We start from the raw sequence: 17,785 nt of genomic DNA on the forward strand, positions 1-17,785 counted from the left end.
TCTGCGTCCCATAAACGGAAATTTATGCACAAAATTCAATTATGCTTAAAATGTGGTTAATAGGCCGTCTGAAGGGAAGGCTGCCTGCCAACAATGGCCACCCCTGGGAGGTATCCGCTCTGCTAACCACCCCCAATATGATGCGGAGACCTACACAATATTATTCATCACATGTTTGTAGGCGCCGTGCTTCTCTAAAAATTAGATATTGTTATATTGTTATTTAATAACAATTTAATCTGCCGTTGTTGTCGACGTTATTGGCATGTTTTTATGTCATACGGCAAAATGTATGGAGAGTAATAAAAACTCCCTTTGAACATTTTTTATGTGGTTAGACACTATGTTAATGCGATGTGATATGTACATTGTAAATACGCTTTTGATAAGTCGTAAATTAAATGTCTTCTAGGTACTCTATGATAGCAGTTATCTTTCTATAGAAAGCGATTATTAAATATGAACGAAAATGCATATTTAAAAATACTAATAAATACTGACATACATATACAATATTATTGCTTGAAAATCTCAGAAGATTATTATTTAGTATCTCATTATAAAAGAACAGGTATAAGCTCAAAAGAAGTATATGTACAATAAGCTAATAATATGGGAGTATTTGCATATTTACAGCTGATAGGCTTATCGCTATGTACTTAAATTCCAGATTTCTGCAATGCCAACGCTTAAGCTTCTTACACTTAACCGTTTGACATTCCTCTCCTTCTCATCAACATACCCACACACACTTCCTCCCCTTCTGCTGCAGTAGTTTGCCACAAGACGCTGATAAGAAAACAAATCCGTGTACATGATGCGAGGACATGAAAACAAATACAAAAAATTGTTGCAGGGACAAAACAACGGACCAAGGCAACAGGAAAACTAAGCTAAAAACTTGCAAAATGATTTTAAATGGCAGACGAACCCAAGACACACGTACGCATATCCCTGCTTGACTTTGACTTGATCTTGTTAAGATAGAGTCACTGTTTGCTGTCTTGATAATGCTAACCAAAGAAATATATACATATAAAATCAAGAAAAATATACTTTCAAAAGCAATGGGACACATAAGCTATTTTGTGATATAGAACAAATAAAAAATGTTTCATCAGAAACATAAATGGATGTAGTAATTACGTAATATTAATAATGAATTTAGTTATTTTCAGTCAACAATCATATTGAAAAATATTATTATTCAAAATAATATCTATCAAGATATTTTATTTTTGAGCTCTTTTTTTTTAGTTGACTGATATTGAAAAGCTATATCTTAACGAAATATATGATGAATATTAAGGGATTGCATATAATTAACAATATTCTATTTGAATCTATTGCGGATGGATATATAAATTAGATAAATAATTATGCATAGATTACTTTTGATCGTTCTCTCTATTCAAGTGGCAGCAAATGATGTTACAATTTCTCAACCTTTTTGCAATGCGAGCATTAAAGTAAATAGTAGTGTAAAACAACAAAACATGGCTAAATATTGTCTGGGCTGCAGAATATCTTGGCGATGTGTGTGTGTAGTCTTGGTCGGCCCCTTACTGTGTCCCCCGATCCCAAAACTCCTCCTCCTTTATCTTACCGATTAGAGGGAGAAGCCATGCTGTGCCTTTATTATAACGACAACGTGCGTCATTTTCTTTCTTTGTGTTGCTCCATTTTCTAGCTGTGCTTTTCATTTTTTTTTTTTTTAATCTAGTCGGAGATATTTTTCTTTCAATGTTGGGGTGTCTTGTTGGCTCCGTTGTCAGGCTATGTTGTGTATTTCGCCCGCTTTTCTATTTGTCACCCAGATAAGTGTTTTGTAGTTTTTCCTTTGATATGCTCAGCCAGCGAGCTGGCAAAACCAAATCCAAATCTTAACTGCAATGCGCTACGTGCCTCGTGCCTCGTGGCCGTGGCCCCAACACCAGAGCAGAGGAGAACCAACCAAGCAACCATCCGACCAACCAACTGTCATGTCATGTGTGTGCTCTGTCTTCCATGCGAGTTCCCTTCATTCTTTGGCCCTTCGATTCTGTCACTTCAAGCTGCATGTTGCTTGCTCCGTTTTGAAGCCTGCTCCATTCAACTGGCAACTTGCATCTTGCAGCTTGCAGCTTGCAACTTGCAACTGGCAACTGTCTTTAAGTCCTCAGCTCTGCACTCACTCTACACTCACTCTACACATCCAATGTCCTTCGAGTTAAGTGAGTTGAGTCGCCGGCGAACAACTTCAAATCTGTAGTAATAGATATCAACAACTTTGAGCAGCACAAGTACTCCAACTCCCATTTGTATTCAAGAAACAAGAACTAGGAAGACTTGGAAGGACACCCATTGAGCCTTTGTCCGTGCTGCGGGTTTACTTCTATAGATTGCTCCTTCGCCTCCATCGTTTTTTTGTGCGTTAAATTAAAAATGAACTTTGGCAGCTCAAATTCATGGTCATGTTCACTTTTTGCCACAATTTCTTTTCTGGTCAGCTCAACTGGTCGCCGTTTGTCTTGTCTTTGTATCGCCAACTCCCTCCTGTTCCTTTCACTCTTCTTATCCCTGTCCCACACGTCATGTTCAATGTCTTGTGGCAAGTTACTCTGTGGCTTTGTTAGTTAGTGATAAGATAAAGCTACATATTCTGTGTGCGCACAGATTGGCGTTAACCCTCAGAGATTTCGACTGAAGCGAGTCCAGATAACTTTGAGCATACCCCAAAGATAACAATTTATCAACGACCGCAGAATATATTTTTAACTTTTACCATAAAACATATAAATCTTTATCTTAATCTTCTATAATTTTTAATTTATTTTATGTATTTTAACAGTATATATTTAAAAAAAAAATGTAATTTGCTGTAAAATAATATTTCGCATCAAGTGTTTTCAAAATATATTTTGAATATAATAATATTACATGATTTATGACTTAATTTTAAATGAGCATTGTTGTTAAAGTTTTTAATTTTTTATCTTTTGTCTAATTATAAATTGACTCTTTCGAACTAAAGCAAAACCTAACAAGAATGTGAGATAGGATATATTCACACATATTTGTTACCATAAATATAATATTTATGTTGAGAATGTATCAAATTCCGCATCGATACTCTAAACAATTTTTAAGATCGATTTAAGTGAAATTTGTTCATTTGAAATTTTGAAGCTGTAACGTTATGAGTGCTTCAATTTATTTTGTTTTTTACAATTATTAATTTAATTGTCTATTATACAAATGATTATCTAATCGGAACATAATCTTGAAGATTTGAAGCGTGCCCAGGTCAAAGATTTATTACTTAGCTGTGGGTTTTTTTTTTTAATTTATAGTAATTAAATATATTGTATGTATAGATGTTGAGGTAAACAACAATGAACACGCGTCACATCAGCTGTAATCAGCACACCTTGCCAGACATTAGACAATTTATGAACCTGCTAGGTGTCCGATAGATGGCGTTTGATTTACAGCCTGATAAGCATTCGCCGCCATTTATCGATGGTATAAAAAGAATGAGGCTCAGCCAGTTAGCAGTTAGTAAATGACTAGAAAATGAATCGCCTAATTCTCTGCTTCATTGGGGTCCTTGCGTGCAGTGCCATTGGTCATGGATTTCCCGACACGGAATTTCCCTTCGGACGCATTGTGAATGGCGTGCCGACGACGATTGAGGCCCATCCCTACCAGGTGTCCATCCAGACGCTCAAGGGATCCCATTTCTGTGGCGGCAGTCTGATCAATGAGGACACCGTTGTGACCGCTGCCCATTGCATGCAATCCTACAAGGCATCCGAGATGCAGGTTCGCCTCGGCTCCACCGAGCGCAACCAGGGCGGTGAGGTTGTCAGCGTGAAGTCTTTTAAATTCCACGAGGGCTACAACAGCGAGCTGATGGTCAACGATGTGGCTGTGATCAAATTGAGCTCCCCTGTCCGCCAGTCAGCCAAGATTCGTGCCATTGAGCTGGCCGATAAGACCCCGGCTTCTGGTACTCCCGCTGTTGTGAGTGGTTGGGGAACCACCTGTTTCCTGTTCTGTTCATCGCCCAACACCCTCCAGGAGGTGGACGTCAAGCTGCTCCAGCAAAAGGAGTGTGCATCCGAAGAATATTCTTATGGTAGCAAGATTATGGATACCATGCTCTGTGCTGATGGTGATGGTGATAAGAAAGATGCCTGCCAGGGTGACTCTGGTGGCCCATTGGTTTCCCTTGGTCAGCTGGTCGGTGTTGTGTCTTGGGGCAATGGCTGTGCCTGGTCAGGCTATCCTGGTGTCTATGCTGATGTTGCTTCACTCAAGTCATGGATCGAGAAGACTGCCGCTTCTTTGTAAATTGCTTAAATAAAGTCCTGAGAATCGTTTAATTGAATTAGTTTAATTTTCTTAAATTATTATATGTCGTGATTGACTTTGGTACGCATTGAAATCAAGTTAGGTTTATAGTTTCTTGAAAAATAGAGAAGTTTTGGCAACAGGGTATCTCATTTTTAAAAAAATCTTCCATATTTCTAATTCGTTTTATTTTAGTTAAGTTTATTCGATGTTATAATCGTCTTTTTTAACTATTAACTATTAACTGTTGAAAACTGCTCTAATATAGTTCGCATGCATTCTCACCAAGATTACTCCCACTTCATTCTCTTTTCTAACTAGATTCGTCGACTTTCTGCTTTATTCTAGCTTAGTTACGCCCACAGCGAGGACAGGCATTGTGCAGAACTCGACGGGGTTACTCCCAACCGGGATTTTGATTAAAAATGTTTTTAGATAAAAGATAACATTAAGTCATAGTCGACTTTTCGACACAAAAACACACACACACACACACGCACACACGCGCGTGGCTCCGTCTCCGGATCCGGTTAGCAGACTTTGTCTCCGTCTAAACTATTTTATTGCTTTTCTAGACGCCGGTCTTGTAGGCGTGGCTGTTTGTTATTTCCTATAAAGCTGTTAAATACTTAAGTGTAATTTATGGCATGCGATATTATTCGGTTGTGTTGTCATGTTTACTAAAAGTTTTACATATGCCAAGCCAAATTCTCCGAGACTAAAAACTAAAACCGAAAACTTAAACTGCAAACTCCCCGCAGTGGCAAGAGCTGGGATTGTATCTGCTGGATACTCGGTACGATATTGTCCCTTAACGAACTTCTTATGCAGTAGGACACATACGAGTACATGAAATTATTGTAGACAACTCTCGACCCGAGCAGGTCAGCCAGTTAGTCAACTTGTCGTCGCCATCGTCGTCCTTTTCCTCCTTTTCCTGCTTTTCGCCTCAAAAGTTCCACACTCACTTCTAATAATTCTTTGCATATTTTCAGTTGGTTTGAGTGGTTTGTTTTGTGGTTCCAGCTGTGGGTTAAGGAATGCATTTTCACAAGTCTATTAGAGCTTAACAAATGAGCAAGTTATAGACAAGTTGTCTTTCGCCTTGGGTGCTGTCATCGGTGGCATGCTGACGCTATGATAAGGTTGATTGATTGACATTAAGGGCATGGGGATTAAATGCCATTAAGCGTATCTCAAGATAGTCTATAAATATCTCATTTGATTTCACAGGAAAAATAAAATAACTTGATTTTAAAGTTCATGAATATGCTAGTACAAAGAATCAATAGAACTTTTTTAAGCTTTATCGGGCAATAAAGTTGAAGTTGAAAACAACCGAATACCTAATAATAAGTACATTTAAAATGCGTTTATATTAAATTGATAAATTAATTACATTGAATTTTAACAATAATTAATTTAATTTAGTATTTTGCAATATTTACTTCATTTTTAATTAATATAACCGTTGCTTCATAATACTCAATAGGAATATCAAATAAAAATCTATAAAATAGTTGAAACTTCAGTCCTCGAAAGTTTGTTTAGTAATAAACTTGAAAAATGCTTTAGAGTGCACAGACTCGGTAAGAGCATGATTTAGTATCATATTTGCCCTAACAACGGCTAACGAAAAAGTAAAAGAAAAATTCTAACATTTTGGCCCTGTTCAAATGGACAGCAATTGACCCGGCTACGGTTACAACATATTTTCCCCTGGCAACTAAAATGATTTCCATTGTTTAAGAGGTGCCATGTAAGTCGCAAAATGGCAGCAGCAGCTGCAGCTTCGATGTCCTGGTATCCTGGTATCCACGTATCCTTGTCGTTCAGGCAGGTGTAAAATTATATGCCAGACGCGTGGCATAGTTGAAATAGTTGATGTCCTGCACGGATTTGCTTTACATCGTCACATGGCCACGGTTGAACCATGGCAAGTGCTTCAATTTCAAAAGATAACAATTTTAATTACAACATTTTGTGCAATATCGGCAACCCAAATTGCTTCACGACACCAAAAAAAATATTACATATAGTTCAAAAAAGACAAGAACGAGAATATCAATCTTATTTGAAATATAATTACTGCATATACATTTAATAATAATATAAATAATCATTTTAATTTGAATTTCTAATGCCCAACCAGGAGCTTAATAAACTCGTTCTATCAAATTCTATTTTTGCAAACTTTTTCTCAATTTCTTAACCATTACACACCCAAAGACATTCCTATTAGAAATAGCTTAATATTAATATTATCTGCCATATCTTATCTTTCTTTAAATAATAAAATAATTTGATAGTAAAAAAAAAAACCAAGTGACAGTTACATTTAACTATCACAATTTATGTACAAGTATGTTGTACTTGGAATGGCAGCTTCGATAGATTGAATAATTTAGGTTAACCATGCTATCTTTACAATGCCATGTCATACTGAATCATTCGGAGGAAGCTTAAACTTTTCAGTAATAATCACTCTGTTGTATTTTCAGGGCGACCCTTTAAGCTAATTAATGGATAGGATAGACTTCTTTTATATATTTGACTATGCTATATAATTTCAACTTCGCTATACATATATATGTGAGCGAATGTTTCTGCGAAACTTATTTACAGAAACTCGGCAGCAGAAAGTGCAAACTTTTAACATGTCGGTTGCCCGCAGCTCATTATCAATACATTTCCGTGCATTTGCCGAGTTGAAGGTAATGATATGGGACGTGTTGAGTGGTGTCGAAACTACAACTACAACAACAACGAAAATGAGCTGACCGGTGAATTCGTTCTTTTGGCTCTGTGTTACAGTTGGCTGGGATGAGCGGAGGAGGGGCTGACAGGCGGGGGTTATTATGTTGCCCTGTTTTTAAGTATAAACAGCTCTCTCATATGTTTATGACATAATGACAGGAGACTTTTCCGCACAGCCCCAGCGTATTCAACATACGCCACGTTGCCATCAATGGCATGCGGCAGACCTTAACGAGGCATGGCAGAAGAGAGAGAGAGAGAGAGAGAGAGAGAGGATGTGAGGGCATCTCAGCTGTGCAACTTTTTGACAGTTATGACTGGGATTCAAATGTAATCAACAATTTTTAACTCGCCTTTTAGCTTTAACGTCGACTTGAACTTCATTGCGGAACAGGTTTAATATCTCAATCTCCTGGCATGCGCAGCAATCAAGTGTCAGATTTTGGGTTAGTCACATAAAAATTCAGCCATGACGGCTGCCTTTTTTGCATAATATAATAATAATTTATACCCATCTGGCTTTCCATGTTTCGGCGTCCGCCCGAATGCCAAGTCAAGTGGATAACTGTGTCAATTTAATGGATGAGTGTGTGTAAATGAGTGGGAAGCTCATGAAGTATGTGAAATTTAAATCGCTACATGTAGATCCACATTTAAACTTTTATATAACACTCTACTATTTGTAATCAAACTATTTAAAAGTGTTTTATAAGTTATTTAAAAACATTACTTAAAGTGATAATAGAAACTTTTTAAATTGTTAGTGGGCAAACACATCTCGCAGTTGAAGCTGTGTGAGAGTTCATCAATCATATTTAAATCAATTAGGTGAAGTCATCGATGATACTATATAAGTTAAGACGTCGAGTTTTTTCTGTTTCGAGTGACAAACCAAACATATGAAGCTGATCATCATAAAGAGGTGAGAGCGAATGCCAGCCCAACGGAATGCATATTTAATTAATTAGCTCAAAGTACTGGATGACACGCCCCTTGACTTTCCCACACACGTGCAGTCATTCATAAGCATTTAAAAGTTGCTAAAGTGCATGTTAAACTTTTAAAGTGCAAGCAGCAACTAATTAAAAAAAATTCTTTCAATTTAAAGTAACTGTGTAACAACGTTGCCAACCAGTTTTCAATGTTAAAGTGCCTGAAAGTGTGTTGAACAAAGTTGCATTTATATTTCCTCATTTCATAAAGTCCTCTAAGGCCCATGGATTGATGTGCTGCATAGAAATGGTCGAGTATCTGCCGTATGTACCGGAAATATTATAAAATTGATTTTTACTTAATCCTAATCATGCATTTTATCAAACTAGATTTAGTGAAAAGATATACTCTACTCTAAGCACCCTTTAAAATATATGCAGAATTTTTTAAGAGCTCGAACCTCTATATAATGGAATGAAATAATTAAAATATAAATTTACACCTTTTCTCCTCACACCAATTACCATATCGAATCGATTATATATTTAACGATAACATTCTAATAGTAATATTTACTATCAGAAAAAATTTTCTAAAATCACTTATTTTGATTCATTTTTATCGATGAAGACAGCATAGCTATTCCCTACAATATTTAATATAATTATGTTTGATTAATTATATAATACAATATCCATAGTCCAAAGCGTTCTCGATATTTATCTGATTTAAAATTTGTTCTCAGTGTTCATATTGCAGGATATTTAAGTTGTTTTTAAAAGTTGGCCATTCGGCTTATGGTTTTGGTCAGAGTTCAAATTTGACTTGAGCCGAACATTTGGCTGACTGAGGTTGGCCAAAATGTCAACCAGTCAGGCCACTCATTACTCATTTGCCATAAACTTTCGTTGACTTTTCATATTTTCTAAAATGCAGTGTACACACACACACACACACACAAACATTGGATATACAGAGACGCGTTTTTCTCTTTCTATTGATTTTGCTGAACCATTAAGAACAAATTGTGGGCAACCAAAAGGAGGTGGAAAGTCAGGGTATGGGATGTGGGAAGGGAGACTGAAAAACTGGCCAGACAACAAATCGCCAGCTATAAATTCTGCACTTAAAAAGTTTGCACAGTTTGGGTAACTGTTGTTGTTGTTGTAACTCTGTTGCTGTTGTTGTTGCTACTATTGTCGAGTTTTTGTCCAATCATTTTTGGGTGGGTAGGCATTTTGGCCTTAATTCTCCTCCTGCCACATGCTCATCTCAATTTTTTTTTGTCGTTGGTAATTTATTTTTATAATTTTTGTCTGCGTTTATCTGGACAGCGTCTTCACTTGACTTACATTCCACAGGCATCAGACTCGGAGGCATTGGGCTTGGCAGATACTACATGAATCCCGTCTTTCCACCCACTAACGTAACAACAAGTGGCTGCACTTGGTCTTTTACTGTAGGCCCCCAATTGCTTTGAGTGTTAACTTTGCCATTTGAACAATGTAAAGCGTCGATGAGTAGCACAAAGAGCCTGATTGGGGTAAGTGGTTAGAGTTGTTGCCAAATTGCTTGTTCAGCTCAAAGTCGTACTCGCATTTGTGTTCACAAGGTAATGTACTATTGAAAATTACTTCCAAAAGGATTGGGTTTTAAAGCTTATTGTTGTAGTTCTAGGAGTTATTTGTAATAATTTTCTGGTGATTAATTGTAAACTTTGAGAGTATTTTGATTAATTGTAAACTTTGAGAGTATTTTGAAAAGCCATGAGTCAAGTCATAAATATCTGTTGCTTAAATCGCTTCAATTAATTTCACAGATGTGTCTAAAATTTAATTATGTTATGCCTTTTTATTACATTTTTGAATAGAATAAATTTAATTTAACAAATTTTAAACTTTATCAATTCCTTGATTTTTCCATTTAGGTTCAGAATCTTGTTCAGCAAAGCAATGTTTGAAAGCAAAAAATCGAAAAAGGAGAACAGTTGAGTGAAACTTCTTGAAGTGAAATATGATGCTCAAAATGTTGATGCAATATGAAATATGTAGAGAAATTCAAATGCTATTACCAGTTAATTTGCCTCATATTAAATTTTCGAAAATTCGAGTGACGTATTAAAAAGAAACAAACTAGAAATGAATACTCAGTTTGTTACTCTGCTAAACAGTGAGTGCACTTTCCGGACTCGAGGAGGTATTACACATAATTCGGGTGTGTGAAGAAACTATAAAGGGTGCAGGTCGATAACGAAAGCAACAATTGCAATTTCAGGCAACAACCGCACATGGTGACGCTGATGTCGACAGCAACGGTGGCTGTGTGGCACATAACGTCTGCTACTTGTAACATGCCACATAATGCTCAACACAGAACAGCTGCAAGGCTGGTGCGTAACAAACTATTTACTTGTTTCTGACGCACGTTCAATAATCTTTGCAGGCCGCAACATGTGCCATATGCTACCTATAACATGTGTGAAAAAATAAGTATAAGCCCTTCAATATTTTAATATATATTTTGATTGACAAGAAGACATTGGAAACAATTTATTTAAAGTATCAGACTGAGATATTCTAACTGAATACTAGAATTTATGATAATAATTGTGACTATTAAGGATAAGCAAGCTTCATAATATAAAATATTAGGTAACCAAATTAAAAAATGTTGTTGAATAACTCATATATCCAAATAATAAGTGGTAATTATATATAATGGTTTTTGTTGAATTTAAAAAACAGATTATTCTACGTCATATAATTCAATGTTTATCACATACTTAGTCTATCTTGGTAATTGTATATGTGAAAATGTGTCAGATTTAATATAAAGGATCTTTGACGATAAAAGGTACATATAAATTATCCTGATCAGTATATACAGCTGAGTAAAATTATTAATAAATATATATATATATATATATTTTAAAAAATATATTTTTCATAAACTGTTAATTGTTTACTTTTTGTTTTAAATATAAAATAATGATTCATATTTGCTCTTTAGTAATACATTTAAATGAATTAAATTTCAGTTTCCCCTCTTCGCATTTACTCCTAGATTTAGCCATTTATTAAGCATCATCTTGAATGTTTGATGATCTGCTAATTGCTTAGTTGAGTCAAGCTTAAAATCCATTGCATTGTAATGCATCTGCAGTTGACTTGAATGAAGTGAAACGTTGTAGCTACAACAAAAACAAGCATAGAAAAAGATACACGCATGACTAAAGCATGAGATAGATGTTGAAGTGAAACTAGGTACAAGAGGGAACTGAACCTGTCGTAAACAAAGTTTTAAGAATATCAAAATATATGCTTGTATGTTTCTTCTTAACTGTAAAGTTTTTTTACCTTTTATGGCAGACAGATTTTTGTTGTTGTTGTTGCTGTTGTTGTTGCAGCTTACACCTCATCAACGCGTTTTAAGTTTCGGCTTTCAGCTTTTTGCAATTGTTGAAATTTTGGACGCTTAAGTGATTTTTGGTGTAGCATACTTTCAGGCGCATGTCTGAGCAGGATTTAAAAGCACGGTCAGAATTGCCTGCATCTTTATGCCTTCCCCTCTCAGACCCTCTTTTCGAAACTTATACTCCCTGCCCTTTGAATTTTCCCTCTCTGTCATGTGTCTGGCTGTTGTAGGCGTTTAGCTTGGCAGCCTAAAGGATACGAGAACTTAAATTGTTGCCAGTTGTTACTTCATGTGCACATTTTTTGTTTGTTACACTTGGCTTATAAATTATAAATTTATAGAAAAAATTGTTTTTTATTCGCTGCCTAAATAATAGAAATTTCCCATCTTCTTCTATTCAGTTTAGCTCCATTGCAGAAATGTATATAGCCATTTATTTTAGCATCTTCCTATTTATTGTTGCCAGCAGCTCATCAGTCTGTCAAGTGAGTTTCGTTGTGTTTCTATTAATTGTTGCCTAAATATCAGGTAAAGTGGTGTATTTTCAAGCCGGAATCACTTTTGGTAGTCGAGTAGCTTCCGCTTCCCGAGACTTCCCTTAAAACAGCCCTTTAACCCGTTTTGGTCCGTTTTGTCGGAACCTGAATGAGAGTCAGAGAGAAGAACCTTCATAAGCATCGCTTTCGCTTTCGCTTTTCTCTGCTCGTTTTGGCTTATTAAACATTTATTGTGTTTGCTGAGTTTCCGCTACAATTTGTTTTAGACTTCCTGCTGTATTTTGGATTTTTTATGGCTATAGCTATATACGTAGCTATGGCTATCCCCTTCCGTCTGGCGGTGTTTTGTTCACTCACGCCTACTTATTTTAAATCCGAAGCCGTTTACACATCAACAACTTGGCACTCGCTTATCTCGACTGCATTTGATGTGTCCCATGTGTGTGGACCTGATGCTGACTCCACATCCCCCCCGCCATCATCACCACTTACACAAAGAGCCGTGTCTGATAAGGGCGACTGAGGGAATGAGCTTCACAATGAAACTCAAGACTCTTTCCCAGTCTCAGTGCCTGTCTCGATATGTTTTACTGGGCCTCTGTCTGGCGAGGGACAATGAATAATCTATCGTACGCTTTTCCTGCAATTTCCTGCCTTTAAGATGTTCAAATATTAGTTGTATTCCAAATTAAAGCTTTAGTTTTTTCAGTCCGTCAATCAATACTTTCCCACTATTTACTTGACATAATTCTCAAATTTTATCATTGTTTAATATCACATTTCCCGCAGTAAATTCCATCTCTTATTTATACTTTTTAATCATCTTACAAACAATTTCTTAGCATGCGAAAGCAAGTAATTTTCTTAACGTGTAGAGATAGCATTAAGTAAAATTGGTTTTCCCTATCAAAACATAGGGTAGATTCCTTTTCATAGCAGATTTGCTATACATATAGCCAGGATTAAATGGTTCTATAGAATTTAGTACGTGTATTTCTTATGGATGAAAAATTTCACAAAGCTTCTGATGTGCTCTTAACTTATAAATTCAGTATACTTCTTTTTTCCTCTCGAAATAGAAACAGGTACTTTATTTTCATATTCTAAATACTACAAAATATAATATTTATCGTGATCAGAACCCTGTTATTGAACTTTAAATCATTTTTGAAGCAAAATAATAATATTTTTGCATTGTAAATAATTATTAAAATATTTTTGATTTCTTTATTTCGCTTTTTATACGAATGGTTTTGATGTTTTTGAAATAAACTTGTTTCTAACAGAGTATTGAATTGTCGCCATCCTTTTTTTGGCCTCAACTTTCTTATTATATTCTTTTAGGCTCTCTGCGACGCAGCACTTTATAAATTATGATTTGCCTGTGTTGGGTGCTCCTCAAGTGTGTTGCCAACAAGTTGTTGTCTCGTTATTGTTGCTGTCGTTGTAGCTGTTGCTTTAGCCGCCTCATTTGGTTTATAAATGGGTAAAAAAGGCACATCGTATCTTGCGAAAATATCAATTACAATTAAATAGATTAAACCTTATCATGCAACAACTGTCGCACAAGTGTCTTGACAGCGAGGACGACAACGACTTAGACGACAACGGCAAAAGCGGCGCGGTTATAACAGCAACAACAATTCGGAAGCAAACAAACTGCCTTGCACTCACACACATACATTGAGTTACGAGACAGCTGCACACATATACATAACAACTTACAGATACACCAACACAGGCGCAACAGTGGAAACGCTCTACAAGATTAATGAACGTACAAAAGTTTAGAGACAATGACGACGACGATGACGACAACAACAGCGGCAACAACGAAGACAACAACATGACACGCGGCTGAGTCAGGCACAATATACAAAACGAATACAAGAAAGAAAGAAAAATAACTCGGATGAACTTTCTTGGACTTACCAACAATTCAAATACCCTAACACTGCAATGAATTATATTCTTGTATCCATTTGATACTTCTAAGTAGCCAATGCAATCAAATTTATCGGTTGAAAAATGTGATAACATTTAATTTAATTAATAAATTAAAATATGATAAATGATAACTATGGTTCTATTCTTCGCTAGCAAAATTTGATGACAATTTGTTAGCACTGTTTGGTAGAGTATAAATATATAGAATATGGCATACGCTTAAACGCGCCAAGTCCGTAAGTTGTGCAAATTTATTTTGGCGTAAATTTCATTTCACTAATCGAATCGATTCTTATGCGTTTCATTTGATTTTGGCTGTCTGACATTTTCGCCTCACGCGCTCAAATAACTTGTTGTCTTCTTCATTGTTTACTGACCATCATTTGTTGCCTGCTTCTGAAAGTGTTAGCAAAGGTCACTTTAACTCAGTCGATAAAAAATGGATGGCGAATTTTTCAGCAGAACTTTTGAAATTTAAAGATTTGTTGGCTGCTTCAAATAGCAGTTTGCTTGTATGGACGTAAACTTCAAATCGTTGTTAAGTTCGATTTTCTTTTAGTAATTTAGAAGCCACACACTTTCTTAAGCCGGTTAATAACTATCGTATCACCTCAGTTTTCTTGGTCTCATGAAAAAATTAAGAACCAAAATTATTGTTGGTGACAGGAACACACTCAATATACTTGTAAATTTTAAATTTAAAGGAGTTCCCGGTCTTAACAAAAATCACTTCATATAAATTGTTGTGTTGCTTTTGTTGTTGCTGCCTATATTGCCTTGTCTCTCATCCTGCAAAATCGACATTGAATCCAAGCGTCTTTTCGCTTTTGTTTATATTGCTTTATTTTCGATTATCGCACACTGCACTTATCGCTGCCTGCTCCTTCAACGTTGTCAACGTCTTCGATCTTCGTCTGTCTGCCGGATGAGAGAGGGAGAGAGAGACAGAGAGAGAGAGAGAGAGAGAGAGAGGAGAAGCTGGCAAGCAACTGGGAAAGTATAAAAGGGGAATAACTGAGACAATTGCTGGGGGAGAGCTGGTTAGTAAAAAGAGCTCAATCACAGTTGTTTTTTCTTTCTCTTTTTTCTCCCTTTCACGCTGTCGTCATCGTTGTTGGTAATTGTTGCTTGTTGATTCCAGTTGGCAGGCTGTTCGAAGTACCGAGCACTTGTCGAGTCTTGTGCCTGATTCTGTTTTTATATTCTTTCATTATTTTTTGGCTTCTCCCTCAGACATTTATTATGGCGCTGCTTTTTCATACATAACACGCGAAGTCAGCTCGAGCTGCTCGTATAGGCACAATCCCCATTCCTCTCTCGCATCCCTCAAGTGGCAGCTGTCTAGTTGACCAAGCAGCCTTCCCTCTTGCCGACAATGCAGTCAGCATCAGGGTGGCAAGTACAGTGAAGCTAGCTGGTAAATGAAGTGTCAAGTGCAGTTAGCCAAGTGGTTGCTCTAGCACAAGAAAGTACGAGCAAAAAACGGAATAAAGAGATAAATAGAGGGAGACTAGGAAGAATGGGAGGGAGATAAGCAGAACGAGAAAATTAGGGAGAAACAGTGAAATTATGGAAATTGTAGAGAAATAGTATAATTTTGTGAAGATTCTGAAATATGTTATGAAAGATTTACAAACCTCTTCAAATTTATGTAAATTTACGATAAATTCTAAAAAAGTAAATTTCATTTTAGTATACGAATAAATTTAAGGATTCAAATATCTTAAATAGAGGAAAGAATCTCAGATTGAAAATATCTATCCAAATTACCAATGTTTTAGATAATATAAGAACATTTATTAAGAAATAGACTAAATTGGTCTTTTATTATTGATATAATTTGACAGACACTTAATTTAATTGCATAACGAGTATTTGAATTTAAAGATACTATTTATTGAGTTTCTATACTGAGTTTCTTGACTTACTTGGTCGTCACTTTGCCAAGTATCACTGTGCTCAGCAGCATTGGGTAAACCAAACGAAGACCCGCTTAATTCAACTGGGTTTTGGACCCCAAGCGATATTCGAATTGACGCCCCCATACCGTTAGGCAGAAGCGCGCTGAAAACTTAACCTAACCCAATGCAAAGCTACGTGTGCCATTTGCCATTTACAATTCCAAAATTCTAGCAACAACAACAACAACAACAACGAGAACGACAACAAACAGTCGAAGGACCTGAAAAAAGTCGGCTTGGTTTTGCCGAAAGTTTTTGGCGCACAAACGACAAATGGCAGAAATGCCAGAGCTCGCGCTGGCCTAAACAGAGCTGCCTCTCTGCTGACTGTGTCTCCCTGCTACCAGCTTAAAATCCTCCTGGCACCTCCCTCCTGCCAGATTCCCTGTTGTCCTCCTCCTTCAGCTGTTCTGACTGGCCTTTTGTTTTAGTCAGGTCGTGCGCTGTTTTCCAGCAATATTTACTTTTTAATTGACATTTGTTTGTTTGCATGTGTGTTTGTGAGTGTGTGTATGTGTAAGTGTGTTTGACTGTGTGTGTAATTGTAGGTATTCGTGTGTGTTTATTGTCGAGCACTTTACGACCGGCGGCAGACATTTTTGTAATTATAGCACAAAATTGATTCGATTTTTGATTCTAATAAGTATTGACAGTATTTTAAATGAATCTGGCGGTATGGCCTGACTAGCCACGCCCACTCAGCATCGATCCAACATACATATGCACATATATTTGTTTGTGTAACTACGTGCTCAAGTGTGTTTTAGAAAAGCATAAAAATTGCAACCTAATTGAATATTAATGGTAGAGCTGTTGAAAGGTCATTGCTTTTTGGTAACACTGCTGATTGTTAGTAAATCAAAACCGCAAATTTAAAAATGAAGCGCAAAAATAAATATTAAACATAAAACTAAAGCAAACTTATTGCGTTATTAAGTAATTGAAGAATTTACATGTACAATAAACATAATTAAACTTAACTTGAAACTTAAATTAAAATACATTTGTTATGCATTGGCATTCACTTGGCACACCGAGCTTATTTTTTGTTGTTAATACTTAAATATGGAAGACTTCTATCTTTTTAAGTCTTCTTCTTTTGCATGTGTTTATTCTGCTAAAACTTTTGATTTCGGAATGAATATTTGTGTGGATTGTTGTTGTCAAAGCTCAAATCAATTTAGCTTTAATAAGTTCGATTATTAAATAGTATTCAACTCACTTATTAATTATTTTAGCCAATAAAGTCAACATCATTTACAAACGTAGTAAGGCTACAACTAAAATATAAATTGCAGTCTTTCCTTGGCTACCCAATATTTGACAATTCACAAGACAAATTCTCAATATGAACTTTTACTACGCGTAGTTACCCTACAGTTTATATAATATTAACAACATACCAGCTTAAGAGTTATACTAAATATTTTATATTATTTTGATTTTTAAACATTTCACTTAAAAATTTAATTTTAAATAACTCAAAATTAGTTCCAAATTAAATTCGATAGTGTCGACCTACACATCTTCTTCAAGGCTTACTAGTTACTTATCCGTGTTATGTAGTGAGATTGAAAATGAAAGCCGATTAAAATAATGCCTTTATAAACAATATTGTGTAAGTGTATCTGCTAATCGAATAGTTGTGTCTGGAAGGCAGCATTATAAGCAGCATTTATAATTTAGTTTAATTTGATTCTAAAGATTAATTTGAGCTCGGTCGACACTTTTAACTCTGACGGCTGGACATGGCGACCGAACATTGTTGTTGCTGTGGTTCCTCGACTGGACAGGATGCCCAGGGGGCTGCGGATGACATAAATTTGCAAATCGACAAATATGTCATGCTCAATACAATGCACAAATACATGCAAAGGTGCTGTGCGTGCCTACTTATGTGTGTGTTATTGTGTGTGTGTGTATGCAGTTATGTAGGTGTGT

The 17,785-nt window shown here is 36.1% G+C and overlaps 1 protein-coding gene across 1 annotated transcript; it reads left to right on the forward strand.

The window, feature by feature from the left end:
- Positions 1-3,535: 3,535 nt before the first annotated feature.
- LOC117780731 (trypsin) lies at positions 3,536-4,372 on the forward strand. Its single transcript, XM_034617370.1, has one exon. It carries the CDS (start codon positions 3,556-3,558, stop codon positions 4,333-4,335), a length of 780 nt encoding a protein of 259 aa, XP_034473261.1. The 5' UTR covers positions 3,536-3,555; the 3' UTR covers positions 4,336-4,372.
- Positions 4,373-17,785: the final 13,413 nt, after the last annotated feature.

This window comes from Drosophila innubila (assembly GCF_004354385.1).
Source record: "Drosophila innubila isolate TH190305 chromosome 2L unlocalized genomic scaffold, UK_Dinn_1.0 4_B_2L, whole genome shotgun sequence".
Taxonomy (NCBI): domain Eukaryota; kingdom Metazoa; phylum Arthropoda; class Insecta; order Diptera; family Drosophilidae; genus Drosophila; species Drosophila innubila.